At 46.1% G+C, this 15167-nt stretch overlaps 1 protein-coding gene across 1 annotated transcript; it reads right to left on the bottom strand.

The window, feature by feature from the left end:
* Positions 1-11914: 11914 nt before the first annotated feature.
* Positions 11915-14928, bottom strand: LOC139839272 (uncharacterized). The gene is made up of 3 exons (XM_071829320.1): positions 14661-14928; positions 13112-13547; positions 11915-12755 (listed from the first exon to the last, which is right to left on the bottom strand). Exons 1-3 carry the CDS (start codon positions 14926-14928, stop codon positions 11915-11917), a joined length of 1545 nt encoding a protein of 514 aa, XP_071685421.1.
* Positions 14929-15167: the final 239 nt, after the last annotated feature.

Raw genomic sequence — 15167 nt, 5'->3', positions numbered from 1 at the left:
ATCAATCTTCTATTAGAGACTTTACTTGGCACAACATTGAAATAAAATAAAGATAAGGAGAGGTTGCTACAATAGTAACAACTTCCAAGACACAACAAAACAGTAGCAAAATAAAAACATGGGTTATCTCCCAAAAAGTGCTTTCTTTATAGCCATTAAGATGGGCTCAGTAATTTTAATGATGCTCACATGCAAAATAGAAAATGAAGCAAAAGGAGCATCAAGAAGCAAATTGAAAACACATTTAAGTCTAACCCACTTCCTATGCATAGGAATCTTGTACACAAATAAATTCATGAAGAACAAAGTGGCAAGCATAGGAAGATAAAACAAGAGTAACTTCAAAAGTTTCAGCATATAGAGAGGTGTTTTAGTACCATCCAAATTTCTACAACCATATTTTCCTCTCTCATAATAATTTTCAGTATCTTTATGAATAAACTCAACAATATAACTATCACATAAAGCATGTTTTCATGATCCACAAACACATAATTTTTATCAAGCTCAAAAATAGTGGGATTAAAACTTTCAAACCCACTTTTATCAATAATATAACAAGATGATTGATCAATCTCAAGAGATATGGGACTCCTAGATAAAATCAAGACCTTTCCAATCCCATTTTCATTAGTAGTACAATTAATATTATCAAGTAACATAGGACCATCTTCTAGAGCTTTATCATAAACATTTGCCAAGCAAAAATCTTTAGTACCATGCATTTCGATATCAGGCACAAACAAAGCATTATCATAAGATTTATCAAAACTAGCATAATACCCGTGCGTTGCTACGGAGTAATAAATAAATAAATAAATCCATGTTGATTCACTTAAATACTACTTCCAAGTTCCAACAAAAAATACTTGTAGCTGAAACGAGTTGTGCATTTCTACGGAATAATAAATAAATAAATAAATCCGTGTTGATTAACTTAAATACTATTTCGAAGTTCCAACAAAAAAATACTTGTAGCTGAAACGAGTGAATAGATACACAAAAATGAGTTTAGATATATCCTATTTAGTGATAAGTATTATAGATCGGACCGAGTAGGATATTGCCCCTCAACCATATATATGTTCTTATTTTGCATTGAAAACTAACAAAAAAAAATGATGTATGTGCATAATTTATCTGATTAATCAAAACATGCAAGCACTTCCAGTCACGAGGTAAGTATATTTACCCTATAAACTATCTAGGAAAAAAATTCTTACCTATTTCTTTATACAACGAATCATGCAACCTAATCGATACACATAATCCCTGTAATCATGCATTTTAATTCGATCATGCTGGTATGGCTCTAGTTAGGCTGGCGTGGCTCTAGTTTAATACTTTGTCTACAACCTCAGCTGAACGATCTAGCTAGTTTGGTTCAGGCTCAAACAGGTCTGGTTTCAGATAGTTAGAACCATGGTTCTTACCCGGTCGGGGAGACCAAGTTCTAGGCCTACAGCCACATCCCTTCCAATCTTTGCCGCTGCGGTCGCCGCGGCTCGCGCCTCGCCTCCCCATTCCCGGCCGGCGTGCCGCACGGCGCGCCGCTGAACCGGATCCCTTCTCCGCCTCTCAGCTCTCTTCTCTTCCCCTACCCCCAGGTCGTCCTTCTCCCCCGCCCTGACCAGGACCTTTACGCCGTTCCTCCTCTGGCTGCCCCAAAGGCGCCCACCTCCGGCAGTGCACGCCGGCTCCGACGTTCCCACCGCCACGCTCAAGGCGGCCGCAATGAGCGGCGCCTCCTTCCTCGTGGCCTGGGAAAGCACTTCCAGTACGCAGCCGACGAGGATCCAGTCTGTGCGCTGCGCCTTGCAAGGCTGTGCTGGCCGCTCTCCAAGCTGCCACCAAAGGTACCGGCCTCGTCCTCTCCTCCAGGATGGTGGCGCGCGCCGCCAAGCGCTTGAGCGGCGAGGTGGAGGACGGCTGCACCGGCGAGGACCCCGAAAAGGTCGACAACATCTTCTTTGGTCGGAGCCGATGAGGATCCCGAGGCGGTCGACGACGTCTTCTCTGTCCGAGCCGGCGACAACCACACCTGCGAGGAGGCCGCAGACGACGACACCAAGGCCGAAAACGCCTTCTTCCTTGGCGGAACGGTGGAAGGAGCTGCGGGCGCTGGTAGAGTGGTGACTGTGACGGACGGCGAGGGAGCTGCGAAGGCTGGGGAGAACGAGTGGACGACGACGGGGAGCTAGGGACAAAGTTCCTGTGCATGGCCTCCGTCGAGCTCCAACGCGTGGTTGCGGACAGTGACGGTGCAGTGGCGCTGGCAAGCTCCACCGCGTGGTTGCGGATGCATTTGTACAACCCCATTTGAGCGAATGGTTCCCAAACGGGTTCAACTCACAGTTTGGCTCTAGGTTCAGTTCAGCTTGGTTTTGGTTGGGCTGATGGAGTTTAAAACGGTTTTGGTTTGGTTTTGATTGCCACGGCCTGCTCGTGCGGTTCAGTTGAGGTATGGGACAGTTCCCAAACCACGGTGTAGGACTGGAGGCCCCCAGCAGCAGGCTTGTGAATCCTCGTCGTCCAGCTGCAACAACTCTTGCGCGCCGTTAATGTACTGGCCCCGCACAACCAGCCCTCTAGTTAGCAGCAAGCGGCGCACACATGGGAGATGAACGCAGCGCGACTGCCCGAATCCCCGAGGCGGACGATTAGTGGTGGCTTTCTGGGCCAGGTCGAAATTTAGGCTTACTCGGGAGCGTGCTGGGCCTATAGAAATAATCTCTTGGCCCGTTTGTGACACCAGGCAGTCACCTATTGCAATTTAATAGTAAAGATAGCATGGATTATCATAGATAACAGTAGCATAATTATTTTCACAAGTTTTACTCACAGGGAATATTTCAAGAGAATCCACAGGGACATAACATTCATCCTCCTTTGGTAAGCATGGAGGACAATCAAATAGTGTTAGAGATAAAGAGTTATTCTCATTAGAAGGTTGGTATGGGTAGCTAATCCATTCTTCCTCCTTTTGTTCATCACTCTCCTCTTCTTTTTCATCTAATGAGCTTTCAGGTTTATCAATTTCCTCCTCTTTTTCATCCAATGAGCTTTCAGGTTCATCAATTTCTTCTTCCACAGGTTCCTGCAAATCGTGAGTGCATTCTTGTGCATTAATGAGTCTCTCTTTATAATCAATGATATAAGGATTATCGATGTAACTTTCTATGAAAAAATTAAGGATAGAAGAGACATAATTTTTAAGGTCCTTACAAGCAACACAAGTTTCATAATTTTTAACCATGAAGGATTCTATCTCAGAGGCTCCCATAAATAAGACAAATTGTTCTACCTCTTCGAACCCAAAATGAATATAGTTATTCCAATTGTAGTTCATAATTAAAACTTCTTCACTAAAGCCACATTGGAATTTAAGATGTTTAGTATCTTGTTTAGAGCAACAGTTTATATCATGGCGTTTAAGCAAGATTTTAGCAATTATATTCAATTTTTTTAACAGAGCACTCATCACTTCACCCTTTCTTGATTCTCTATAATTATTATATAATTCTATAAGCTCCAACATGGTTATGCGTTCTTCCATAATAATTTTTAATTTTTAGGTTTTTCAAATTTTTATGGATTTTTGGGTATATGAGAAAAATAAAACAAGACAAAAACAAACTAGACAAAAGTAAACTAAGCAAAATAATACTAGACTGAAATAAACTAAGCACAAATAAACTAGACAAAAGTAAACTAAGCAAAACGAAATAAAATAAAATAAAAATAGAGAGAGAGGTAGAGTGTACTCCCCAGGTGAACTTATGAGTAGAGCTATGCCTCCCCGGTAACGGCGCTAGAAAATAGTCTTGATAACCCACAAGTATAGGGGATTGCAACAGTCTTCGAGGGAAGTAAATCCCAAATTTATTGATTCGACGCAAGGGGAGGTAAAGAATACTTATAAGCCTTAACAACTGAGTTGTCAATTCAGCTGCACCTGGAAAAGCACTAGTAACAGGGGTGATGTGAAAGCAGCAGTAGCAGTAACACAGAGGCAATGGCACCAGAAAATAGTTGATACTACTTCCAATGTCATATAGGAATGAGTATATGATGATGAGAGATGGACCGGGGTTCCCAACTATCTACACTAGTGGTAACTCTCCAATAATAAGTGACAAGTGTTGGGTGAACAAATTACAGTTGGGCAATTGATAGGATTGAAATAGCATTAAGACAGAACATCAAGATTATTAATCATGTAGGCATGTTTTCCATATATAGTCATACGTGCTCGCAATGAGAAACTTGCATAACATCTTTTGTCCTACCAGCCGATGGCAGCCGGGCCTCTAGGGAATCTACTGGTAATTAAGGTACTCCTTTTAATAGAGCACCGGAGCAAAGCATTAACACTTTGTGAAAAGATGTGATCCTCATACCTACGCCTTCCCCTCCAGTTATCCCAGTTGCTGTCACTATGGGGCCTCGGGTTCCGGACATAGACATGTGCAAACAAATTGTAGATACAATCGAAGCAATAAGTATAGAGCTTAAATCTAAGATCATGCCACTCGTGCACTAGTGACAAGCATTAAACCCAACAAGATTGCAGCAACAATAACTTCACAAACTTTATAGATAGACTAATCATAATGTAACAATTCATCGGATCCCAACAAACACAACACCGATTACATCAGATGGATCTCAATCATGTAAGGCTGCTCATGAGATCATTGTATTGAAGTACATGGGAGAGAGACTACCAACTAGCTACTGCTAGAACCCGTAGTCCATGGGGGAACTACTCACGGAGCATGATGGAGGCGGTGGCATTGATGGAGATGGCTTCCGGGGGCACTTCCCCGTCCCGGCGGCGTGCCAGAACAGAGATTCTGTCCCCCGAATTGGAGTTTCGCGATGGCGGCGGCGCCCCTGGAGTCTTTCTGAAGTTTCGTCAATTGGTATCGGGTTTTTAGGTCGCGAGGGGTTATATATGCGAAGAGGCGGTGCGAGGGGGTGCCTGGGGGTCCCACCCCATAGGCTGGCGCGCCCCCCTCTAGGCCGCGCCGCCCTGTTGTCTGGGAGCCCTGGGCCTCCCCTCCGGATCTCCTTCGGTGTTCTGGTCCGTCTCGGTGAAATAAGATGTTTGGCCTTTGGTTTGTCGAATTCCGAGAATATTGCCCGAACAGCCTTTCTGGAACCAAAAACAGCAGAAAACAGCAACTGACACTTCGGCATCTTGTTAATAGGTTAGTTCCGGGAAATGCATATAATCATTATAAAGTGTGAGCAAAACATGTAGGTATTGTCATAAAACTAGCATGGAACATCAGAAATTATAGATACGTTAGAGTCATATCAATCATCACCGCGCAGCAGCTCACTGCAGCGGTTACTGCGGCGACCGCGCCCCCTTCCAGTTCCCTGGGGAAATCCTTAGTACTTCATACCGGCCGCGCCGCGGTCTCTGTTGGCGAGAAGGCCTCAGCTCAGCTTGGCCGGATTGTTCAAGTGACCCGCGGCGAGGTCGATCTGGGCGGTCTCCAAGAGTACGTCGAGAAGTGGAACTGGGCGGATCTTTCCCCCGCCACCTGCGGCCTTGGCAAGGACAAACTGCCGGTTGTGGACAACTCCGGCCCGCGGAGCACGGCGCAGCACCTAAGCCGGCTCAAGCGCGCGATCAAGGAGTTTGACACGGCCTGGCACGACGCCAGCGCCAACGTGGTGGTAAGTTCAACACTCAAAACTTTTAGCTCTATTCTTTTCCACCGATGTTGGTTTTTGATTTTCCAGCTTCTAGATATATCCTCATAGTCCCCGAGTTTCAGGTTAAGCACGCAGTACTTAGCGCGAAACTGCAAAAAACTGGCATAGCTAGTCCCCGAGTTTTGGGTTAAGCACGACATTAGCGCGAAACTGCAAAAAACCGGCATAGCTAGTCCCCGAGTTCCAAGTTAAGCACGAAGTACTTAGCGTGAAACTGCAAAAAACCGGCATAGCTAGTCCCCGAGTTTCGGGTTAAGCACGAAGTACTTAGCACGAAACTGCAAAAAACCGGCATAGCTAGTCCCCGAGTTTTGGGTTAAGCACGCAGTACTTAGCGCGAAACTGCAAAAAACCGGCATAGCTAGTCCCCGAGTTTCGGGTTAAGCACGAAGTACTTAGCGCGAAACTGCAAAAAACCCGGCATAGCTAGTCCCCGAGTTTCGGGTTAAGCACGAAGTACTTAGCACGAAACTGCCAAAAACTAGCATAGCTCACTGCAAGTTTGAACTTGTGCAGGGCACCCTCGACACCCGGAAGCAACTCTTCGAGGGATTGTTGTGGGAGTACCGGGACCTCAGTGCTGCCTTCACCGCCCTCGAGCAGGCCCACAGCAAGTGCCCAGGTTAGCCTCACTCTTTCGACTTTTCTCGTACCGGTCTTTCCTTTGATCATATTACTTAGAAGTTTTTCTTGCGCAGCTGCCCTCCCGGAAGCCTCGCTTGAGGAGCTCACCGGCCAAATCTCAGCCCTTAAGGGTAAGCTTCACTTGTTTGTTTATCTTTCTTTTCCGATCCTACCGGCTTCTTTTTATTGAATTTTTGCTCTTCCGGATTACAGCTGAGAAGGAGAAGCTTGCCCTTGAGCACATCAACGCTCTTGAAGCCCACCGGACCAACTTTGGTGAGCTAAAGGAGAAGCTGATCCAGGGCAAGGTGTAGCACGCCGAGGTGCTCAAGGAGGCCAAAGCTTCCGGTGAGGCCAAGGTGAAGGAGGTGCAGAAGGAGCTCACTGAGGCCACGGGGAGGTTGTAGAAGGAGCTGGAGGCCATGGCCAAGGCGCTCAAGGATGCGGAGGGCCAGAACGCCACGCTGCTTGTGGACCAGGCCGAGTTCGACTGGTTGGTTGCTCAAGCTGACAACCATGCGCTCAGTAAGTTCTTTCCTCATGCTCATAGTTAATACTTTCCGGCATATATTCTTATATTGTTGTCTCTTTTCAGAACTTTTCCCGGACTCCCAGCCGCTGGCACACAAGAGGGCGATGGAACTGCGCACTGAGCAGGGTGCCGCTGATCCGGAAGCCGCATGGAGCGCCTACGACCATCTGGTCGCACTCTACGCCCGGATTACTCACATGAAGGTTGTCGACCGGCATCTCGGCGATTTTCCAGAAGTCGCCCTTCAAGTGTTCAAGTTCTTGTGGCCTAGAGAAGCTGCGCCGGAAGATCTAACCGGGCCCGCTCAGCGGCTGCGGGATGCTGGCCAAAGGTTCAGTGAGTGGAAACGCTCCTCAGCTCGTACCGGAGCGGATGCAGCACTTCGTGTTGCCTGCTCCTGGTACGATGATCTGGACCTGAACGCCCTCCACAGCATGCACGCGGACGCACCCACCAACACCGATCCGGCCAAAGCTGCCAAGCGCCGCGACAACGCTTACCGGAGTGCGCACTTCGTCTCCACCAGCACCTTCATCCCTCCTCCGGCTGACATTGCCGATGAAATCTCTGAGGATGAGGAGGAAGAGGATGCCGAGGAAGATGAAGGCGATGAGATCTCGGAAGAGGAAGGTGTGGTGCCTCCAGAACAAGCCCCAGGAGCTCCAGATGCTGCCCCCGAGCCGCCCATTGTGCCGGACCACGACTCCTCGTCTCCTATGTACCACAGTCCTTGATCCTGTTTCGCCTCACATGAAACATTGTTGGTTAAATTCGCCCCCGGTATGCCGGGGTGACAAGTTGTATGATACTACTAAGTCCTTTTGGTTGTGCTACTCTTAGCTTAACCGGTATGTTTGACTTGCATGGTTATATGCTTATCCGGTAATTTAAGTTATTTAGATCTTGTCGGTTCGTTTCGTTTCCTTTGCTCTTGCATGGTGAATCTTCCGGATTCATTTCCGAATTCAATCTAATGCACACTTAGTTCTTTTGCTTTGGCTCTGCCTACCTCTCTGGGTGTTTTGGTGTATGGGACACAAAGTTCTTTTGCCAAGCAAGCACTTTCTTGAACTTAGAAAAAATTCGAATTTTTTCACAAAAAACCGGTACAACCGGGGTTAGTTAAACTTTCATCGGGTTGTTTGTTTTTGTTTTCCCTTTGCGTTTTTCGCATGATTAAATCCTTTCGGTTTATCTTGCTTGCCATGAAGCCGGGTTGCGGACAGCAGCAAGTCGAAGACTCGTTAGGTTTAGCACGTTACTAAACCGGAAAAGAGTTTGCAACAAACAAACCGGTATACAGAAAAAATAAACACATTGCATGCAATTCCGGTAAAGGCAGTCCCCGAGATACATTCGAGGTGCCGGCATTTTATTCATATCATATAAGGTACAAAAAAGGGAACTTCTTACACCACATCTTTAGGAATAGAAAGGACGGAGTTGTGCTATGTTCCATGGGCGCTTGGTCTCCTCTCCTGACCTGTCCTTATTCCCCTTCTTGGATTCCTGTGCATCGATCAAGTAGTAGGCATCATTGTGCAGAGCCTTGCTCACAATGAATGGCCCTTCCCACGGAGGTGAGAGTTTGTGTCGTCCCTCAGTGCGCTGCACTAGACGTAACACCAGATCTCCTTCCCGGAATACCCTCGGGTTTATGTTCCGGCTATGATAGCGCCTGAGGTTTTGCTGGTATATGGTTGACCTTGCCAGAGCCATTACTCTTTGCTCCTCAAGCAAATCCACATCGTTTTCTCGGGCCTCGTTTACCTCTACTTCGGTATAGTGCTGTACCCTTGGTGAATCATGGAGAATGTCGGTTGGTATGACCGCTTCTGCTCCGTATACCATGAAAAATGGCGTATATCCGGTAGGCCGGTTTAGTGTGGTTCTTATGCTCCACAACATTGATGGTAACTCATCAAGCCAACATCCCGATGTTTTTTCAAGTGGCTCAATAAGCCTCGGTTTGATACCGGAAAGCACGAGTGCATTTGTTCTCTCTACTTGCCCATTGCCTTGTGGGTGTGCCACAGAGAACACATCCATCCAGATATTGTGATTGTCACAGAACCACTTAAACTCTCCTTGAGCAAAGTTTGTTCCATTATCTGTGATGATGTTGTGCGGGTATCCATACCGCAAGATGACATCTTTTAAGAATTTCACGGCTGTGTGCCCATCACTCTTTGAAATGGGCTTTACCTCTAGCCACTTAGTGAATTTATCAACCATCACCAAGATGTGAGTCATTCTTCCTCTTGTAGTTTTGAATGGTCCAACCATATCCAGGCACCAAACCGCAAAGGGCCAAGTTATCGGTATAGTTTTTAAACTGGATGCTAGGGTATGATTTTGCTTGGCGTACCTCTGGCACCCATTGCATTTTCGGACTAAGTCCTCAGCATCCACCAAAGCCGTGGGCCAATAGAACCCATGCCGGAACACCTTTGCCACCAACGCTCTGGATGAGGCATGGTGCCCGCATTCTCCTTGGTGAACTTCTACGAGCATTTCTCTTCCTTCTTCCGGTTCCACACATCTTTGGAGAAACCGGTTACACTTCTTTTGTACATCTCTCTGTTGATGATGGTGTACGCCTTGGATCTTCTCTGGATCCTCCTCGATTCAATTTTGTCAACCGGCAAGGTTTTCTTTCAATCTAATTAACAGTAACATTGCTAAATCTCCAATGTACCAATTAACAGTAGCATTGGTAAAGCCCCAATGTACCTTCCTACCCTTGTTCACCCACCAAATTTTATTGAAGAAATTGAGATGAGGAGATCTTCGAACAAGTGACTTGTCAGTTCGCTCAAATTGTCCATAACCGGGGACACGGCTAAGTACTTAGATTTTACACTCTCGAGAGGTTGTACACCTTTACCCACATGGCCAGGTCAATCCTTCTACCTCGCTGCACATTTTGCTCAAGGACAGGTGTAGACCGTGGCCGAGACCTTCTGTGCGTAATCACCCGAACCATTCCCTAAGGGCACCGTTCCACCTACAGTATCCCTCTACCACCACCTGGCCCCTAGGATCCGGGTTCATACAACATACTTTGTCAAGCCAGAGCCATAGTAGCATGTGGTTGTACGGAAAGCTAATGAGCAAGATTTGTCTACAATCTCTTTAAGCTTGGGTGACTTTCCGCAAGTGTGCACTAGCACCAGGGTCTTGACCCCTGATACAACCACCCTCTCCATAACTCCACCATTCACCCAGGTAATTCATTAAACTTAGTTGTTTTTCCTTAACCTCTATCAAAACCTTTTCCATGGCATAGCAGGTAACAACTTAATTTAATGGCGGCTAAGGGAGTCTAGGAGTGGTGTAGCTAAACTACTAGGATTTACTAGCAAGCATAAAGCATAAACCCTAGATATGTCTAGTATAAAAACACTACAGTGCAAGAACTAAAACTGGGACTTTTGGTGTGTGTCACTTGCCTTTTTTAGAGGGAAGAGTTGCAATCTTCGCAGTCACAACGGTTGCAGCTGTCACAGTAGCAATCTACAAGCATACATGCATAGCACCATAAACACAATGCACAACACAAATGCACAAGCATAGACATCAGATGCATATGATATTTACACAAGTGCACTCCATTTAATGATCCCTGGTTGTCACTATATGCATGATGCCATGGTCAAGTTTTATGGTTGGTTGAAATATTGCGAACCATCTATGTCACACTAGCGAAGGGCTACTACCATTAATTGAAAAAGGTGTTTTGGTACAGTAGACAAATGATGGTTTTGGTACTACTGGACAGAGGGTTCTATTTGCAAGCATATGCAAAAAGAATCACTCGAAAAGGTAATGTAGATCTCTTTTTATGGACACGGTACTCTAATTAGGCATTTAATTATGGATGAAACTCGAACTTCTGTAAGTCAACATTTTATTGGTTCATAGTGTTCCTTACATTTTTAGGATTCTAGCGGTATAAAGTTTGTAATTTTTGGACAAGCGGATCTCTGGATACGATTTTTACAAAGTGCGGACTATCGAAACCGAGATTAAACGCAAACTAGGGTGTGTCCTTGAACATGTGGCGCGGTACTATTGGCTGATATCTCTTCATCGCGGATCACTACTCACAGCCGTTTGATCTTCATAAAACCTACGGCCGAGATCTGTTGACTAAATTGGAAGAAGAAATAAAGGAAAAAAAGGGATTACTAACTGGACGCACACGTGGCGCTGAGGTGGCGATCATGAGGCGGCGACGTGGCCGGCGGAGAGGAGATGGCCGGCGGTGGCTCGGAGGGGGACGGCCGCGGCGTTTCCCGGCGTTCCCCGGCCTAGCCGAGGCGTGGATGACGTGGGGCGCGGCGGGGCAGGGCTAGGGGCGGTAGTGGCGCGGCCTGGAGAGGTGTCGGCCGGCGGCGGGGTGGGCGGCTCCGGCGAGCTTTTTGGGCAGCCTGGAGGCGTTTTTGGAGAGGGAGAGGTGGGGGAATGGAGAGTGGGGCGCGGGGGCTATGTAGGGGGCGGCTCGGGCCGAGTGGGGGAGGCGCTGGGGAGGTGGCCGACGTGGGGGTCGTGGTGGCCAGGGACGCCTCGCCTCTGCGCGTGCGTGCGTGCGTGGGGAGGGCAGCGGTTGGAGATGAAGGGGAGGAGAGAGGAAAGGCCGGGGTGGGGGCGCTGGCCGGCTGGGCCAGATGGGTCGGCCCGGTTCAGCCGCTCTCCTCTTTTTTATTCTTTCTTTTTTTCCTATTCTTTCGCTTATTGAAAATGCATTTGAGGCGCCAAAAAAATACTCAGAAAAAAATACAAATAAATTATCGATGGAAACCTTGTGAAAAGGCCTTCATTTTGGAACCATTTTTGAAACAAAATAAAATACTTTTAAAACCAAAGTTTGGCATACATGCCTAAGTGGATATAGTGCCGTTTCACGGTTCGGGGTTTTGAAATGAGTTTGAATTTTTCCTAAAGTGCCACAATGTCATGATGCTTATGGATGCACTGCATGAATTTTGGAATTTTGAAACTTGGGATGTTACAAACCTACCCCCCTTAAGATGATTCTCGCCCTCGAGAATCGGAGTGGCTAGCAAATAGGTGTGGGTGATCTTCACGGAGGTCATCTTCTCGTTCCCATGTAGCTTCTTCCTGTGTGTGGTGGTTCCACTGGACCTTGCAAAATTTGATCATCTTCGTACGGGTCACTCTTTCTGCTGTCTCCAGTATCTTGATCGGCTTCTCGTCATATGTGAGATCACTCTCCAACTGAACTTCCTCAAGCGGCACTGTATCTCTCAATGGGGTCTCTGCCATTTCTGGGTGACACTTCTTCAGTTGGCTTACATGGAACACACTGTGAACTGCAGCTAGAGATTCTGGTAGTTCAAACTCATATGCTACTTCACCTTTGCGAGCCAGGATCTTGAATGGTCCTACAAAGCGGGGTGCTAACTTTCCCTTGATTCCAAATCTTTTCACACCACGTAGGGGTGAGACTCTTAGGTATGCTCTATCACCTATCTCATAGGTCACTTCCCTACGCTTTGAGTTAGCGTAGCTCTTCTGTCTAGATTGGGCTATCTTCAATCTATCTCTAATCAGTCTGACCTTCTCTTCGGCATCCTTGATTAGGTCTAGGCCAAACAGACTTCTTTCTCCTATGCCACTCCATAGCAATGGGGTGGTGCACTTCTTTCCATACAATGCCTCAAAGGGTGCCATACCAATACTAGCTTGGTGGCTATTGTTATATGAAAACTCTGCATAATGCAGATTTTCATCCCAACTTGATCCATAGTCCAATGCGCATGCTCTTAACATATCTTCCAAGATTTGATTCACTCTTTCAGTCAGTCCATCAGTCTGCGGGTGAAACGCGGTGCTGAACTCAAGTCTAGTTCCCAAAGACTCATGTATTTGACGCCAAAAGTGAGATGTAAACCGAGTAACTCTGTCTGACATAATGCTCTTGGGCACTCCATGCAAACATATGATTTTGTTCATGTATAACTTGGCTAGTTTGGCGCTCGTGTAGGTGGTCTTCACTGGAATGAAGTGAGCCACTTTAATCAAACGATCTACTACGACCCAAATGGAATCATATCCCGATCTAGTCTTTGGCAGTCCGGTGATAAAATGCATGCCAATATTCTCCCACTTCCATTCTGGTACAGGTAATGGTTGCAACAATCCTACGGGTTTCTGATGTTCCGCCTTGACTCTACTACAAACATCACACAGTGCAATTACTCAGCAATGTCTCTCTTTAGATTACTCCACAAGAACTTTTCCTTCACGTCCATGTACATCTTGGTGTTACCCGGATGAATGGTGTATGGCGAATCATGGGCTTCCTGGAAAATCAACTTCCTAAACTCAGGGTCCTGGGGTACACAAATACACTTCTCAAACCATATGGTTCCTTGTTCATCTGCATGAAATCCTTTTGCTCTGCCTTCGCTCATAAGGACCTTAATCTCCTCTATTTCTTTGTCCAACTTTTGAGCTTCTCTAATTCTGTCCGTTAGTGTTGGCTGAACTTCAAGTGATGCCAAATAACCTTTGGGCACAATCTCTAGTATGAGGTCCTTAAACTGTTCACACAGTTCCTCGGGTAATTCTCCAGCGGTGAGACCGTTTACATAGCTCTTACGGCTCAGCGCATCGGCTACAACGTTAGCCTTCCCTGGGTGGTATTGCAAATTCTTATCATAATCTTTTATTAACTCCAACCATCTTCTTTGCCTCGTGTTCAACTCCTTATGTGTGAATATGTACTTCAGGCTCTTATGGTCTGTGAACACATCACAATGCTTTCCCATCAAGTAGTGTCTCCACACTTTCAGGGCATGACCAACAAATGCTAGCTCTAAGTCATGGGTTGGGTAGTTTCTCTCATGCTGCTTGAGTTGTCGCGAAGCATAGCACACTACTTTTCCATCTTGCATTAAAACACCTCCAAGTCCTTGACGAGAGGCGTCACAGTACACCTGGAAATCCTTATTGATATCCGGCAAACATAGAACCGGTGCACTTACTAGCGTTGCTTCAACTCTTGAAAACTCGCTTCACACTCATCAATCCAGATCAATTTCTTCTCCTTCTTCAACAGTGTTGTCATGGGCTTTGAAATCTTGCAAATTTTTTCAATAAATCTCTGGTAGTTTCCAGCGAGTCCTAGGAAACTCCGGATCTCTCATGCATTCTTGGGTCATTCCCACTCGGTCACCGCTGCAACTTTACTCGGATCAACTGCGACTCCTTCTGCTGAAACTATATGTCCAAGGAATCCAACCCTATCAACCAGAACTCACACTTGCTAAACTTGGCATACAACTTGTGCTCTCTAAGCTTCTCCATAATTAGGCGCAAGTGCCTCTCATGTTCGGCTTCATCCTTTGAGTATATCAATATATCATCGATGAATACCAGTACGAACTTATCCAAATATTCCATGAACACTTTGTTCATCATGGCCATAAAATATGCCGGGGCATTGGTTAGACCAAATGGCATAACTGTATACTCATACATACCGTATCTAGTAGTGAATGCGGTCTTAGGTATGTCTTGCTCTCTGATCTTCATTTGGAAGTAACCCGATCGAAGATCGATTTTGGAGAACACTTTTGCTCCCTTCAGTTGGTCAAACAGGTCGTTGATATTGGGCAACGGGTACTTGTTCTTGATAGTGACTTCATTGAGTGATCGACAATCCATTACCAATTCTTGCTAGAATCTTTCTTCATCACAAACAAAACAGGGGCTCCCCATGACGATGAACTAGGTCGGATGAAACCTTTTTCCAATTGTTCCTTAAGTTGCTTCTTCAACTCCTTCAATTCTTCCACAATCATATTGTATGGTCTCTTAGCTATTGGTCCAGTTCCAGGCAACAGCTCAATGAGAAAATCAACTTGTCTGTCCGGTGGCATTCCTGTCAACTCTTTTGGAAACACATCCGGGTATTCTCTCACAACGAGCACAGTCTCTATGCTAACCCCCTTAAGGGAGTTGACCTTACTACCTTTAAGCTCAAGGGTTGATTTGAAACGAATCCTCTCCATTTCCGGGGTTGTGAGTGTAATTGATTTCTAACACAATCTATGACTCCTTTATAGGTAGTCATCCAGTCCATTCTCAAGTTAACATCCACACTGACATAGGCATCCCCAATGGGCCTGCCGAAGATAGTACCCGGGGTTTACTGAAGGCCCACGACTCGAAGAGTAAGAAGAATCGGAAGCCCAAATTGTTATTAGGGAAAGTTAGAGTTGTAGTAGGAGATTATGTTTGTAATCTTGCG

The sequence above is a fragment of the Lolium perenne genome, chromosome 4, assembly GCF_019359855.2.
Source record: "Lolium perenne isolate Kyuss_39 chromosome 4, Kyuss_2.0, whole genome shotgun sequence".
NCBI classification, from domain to species: Eukaryota; Viridiplantae; Streptophyta; class Magnoliopsida; order Poales; family Poaceae; genus Lolium; species Lolium perenne.
Note: the sequence above shows the minus strand (reverse complement) of the source record. Positions and strands in the feature narration are given on the sequence as shown.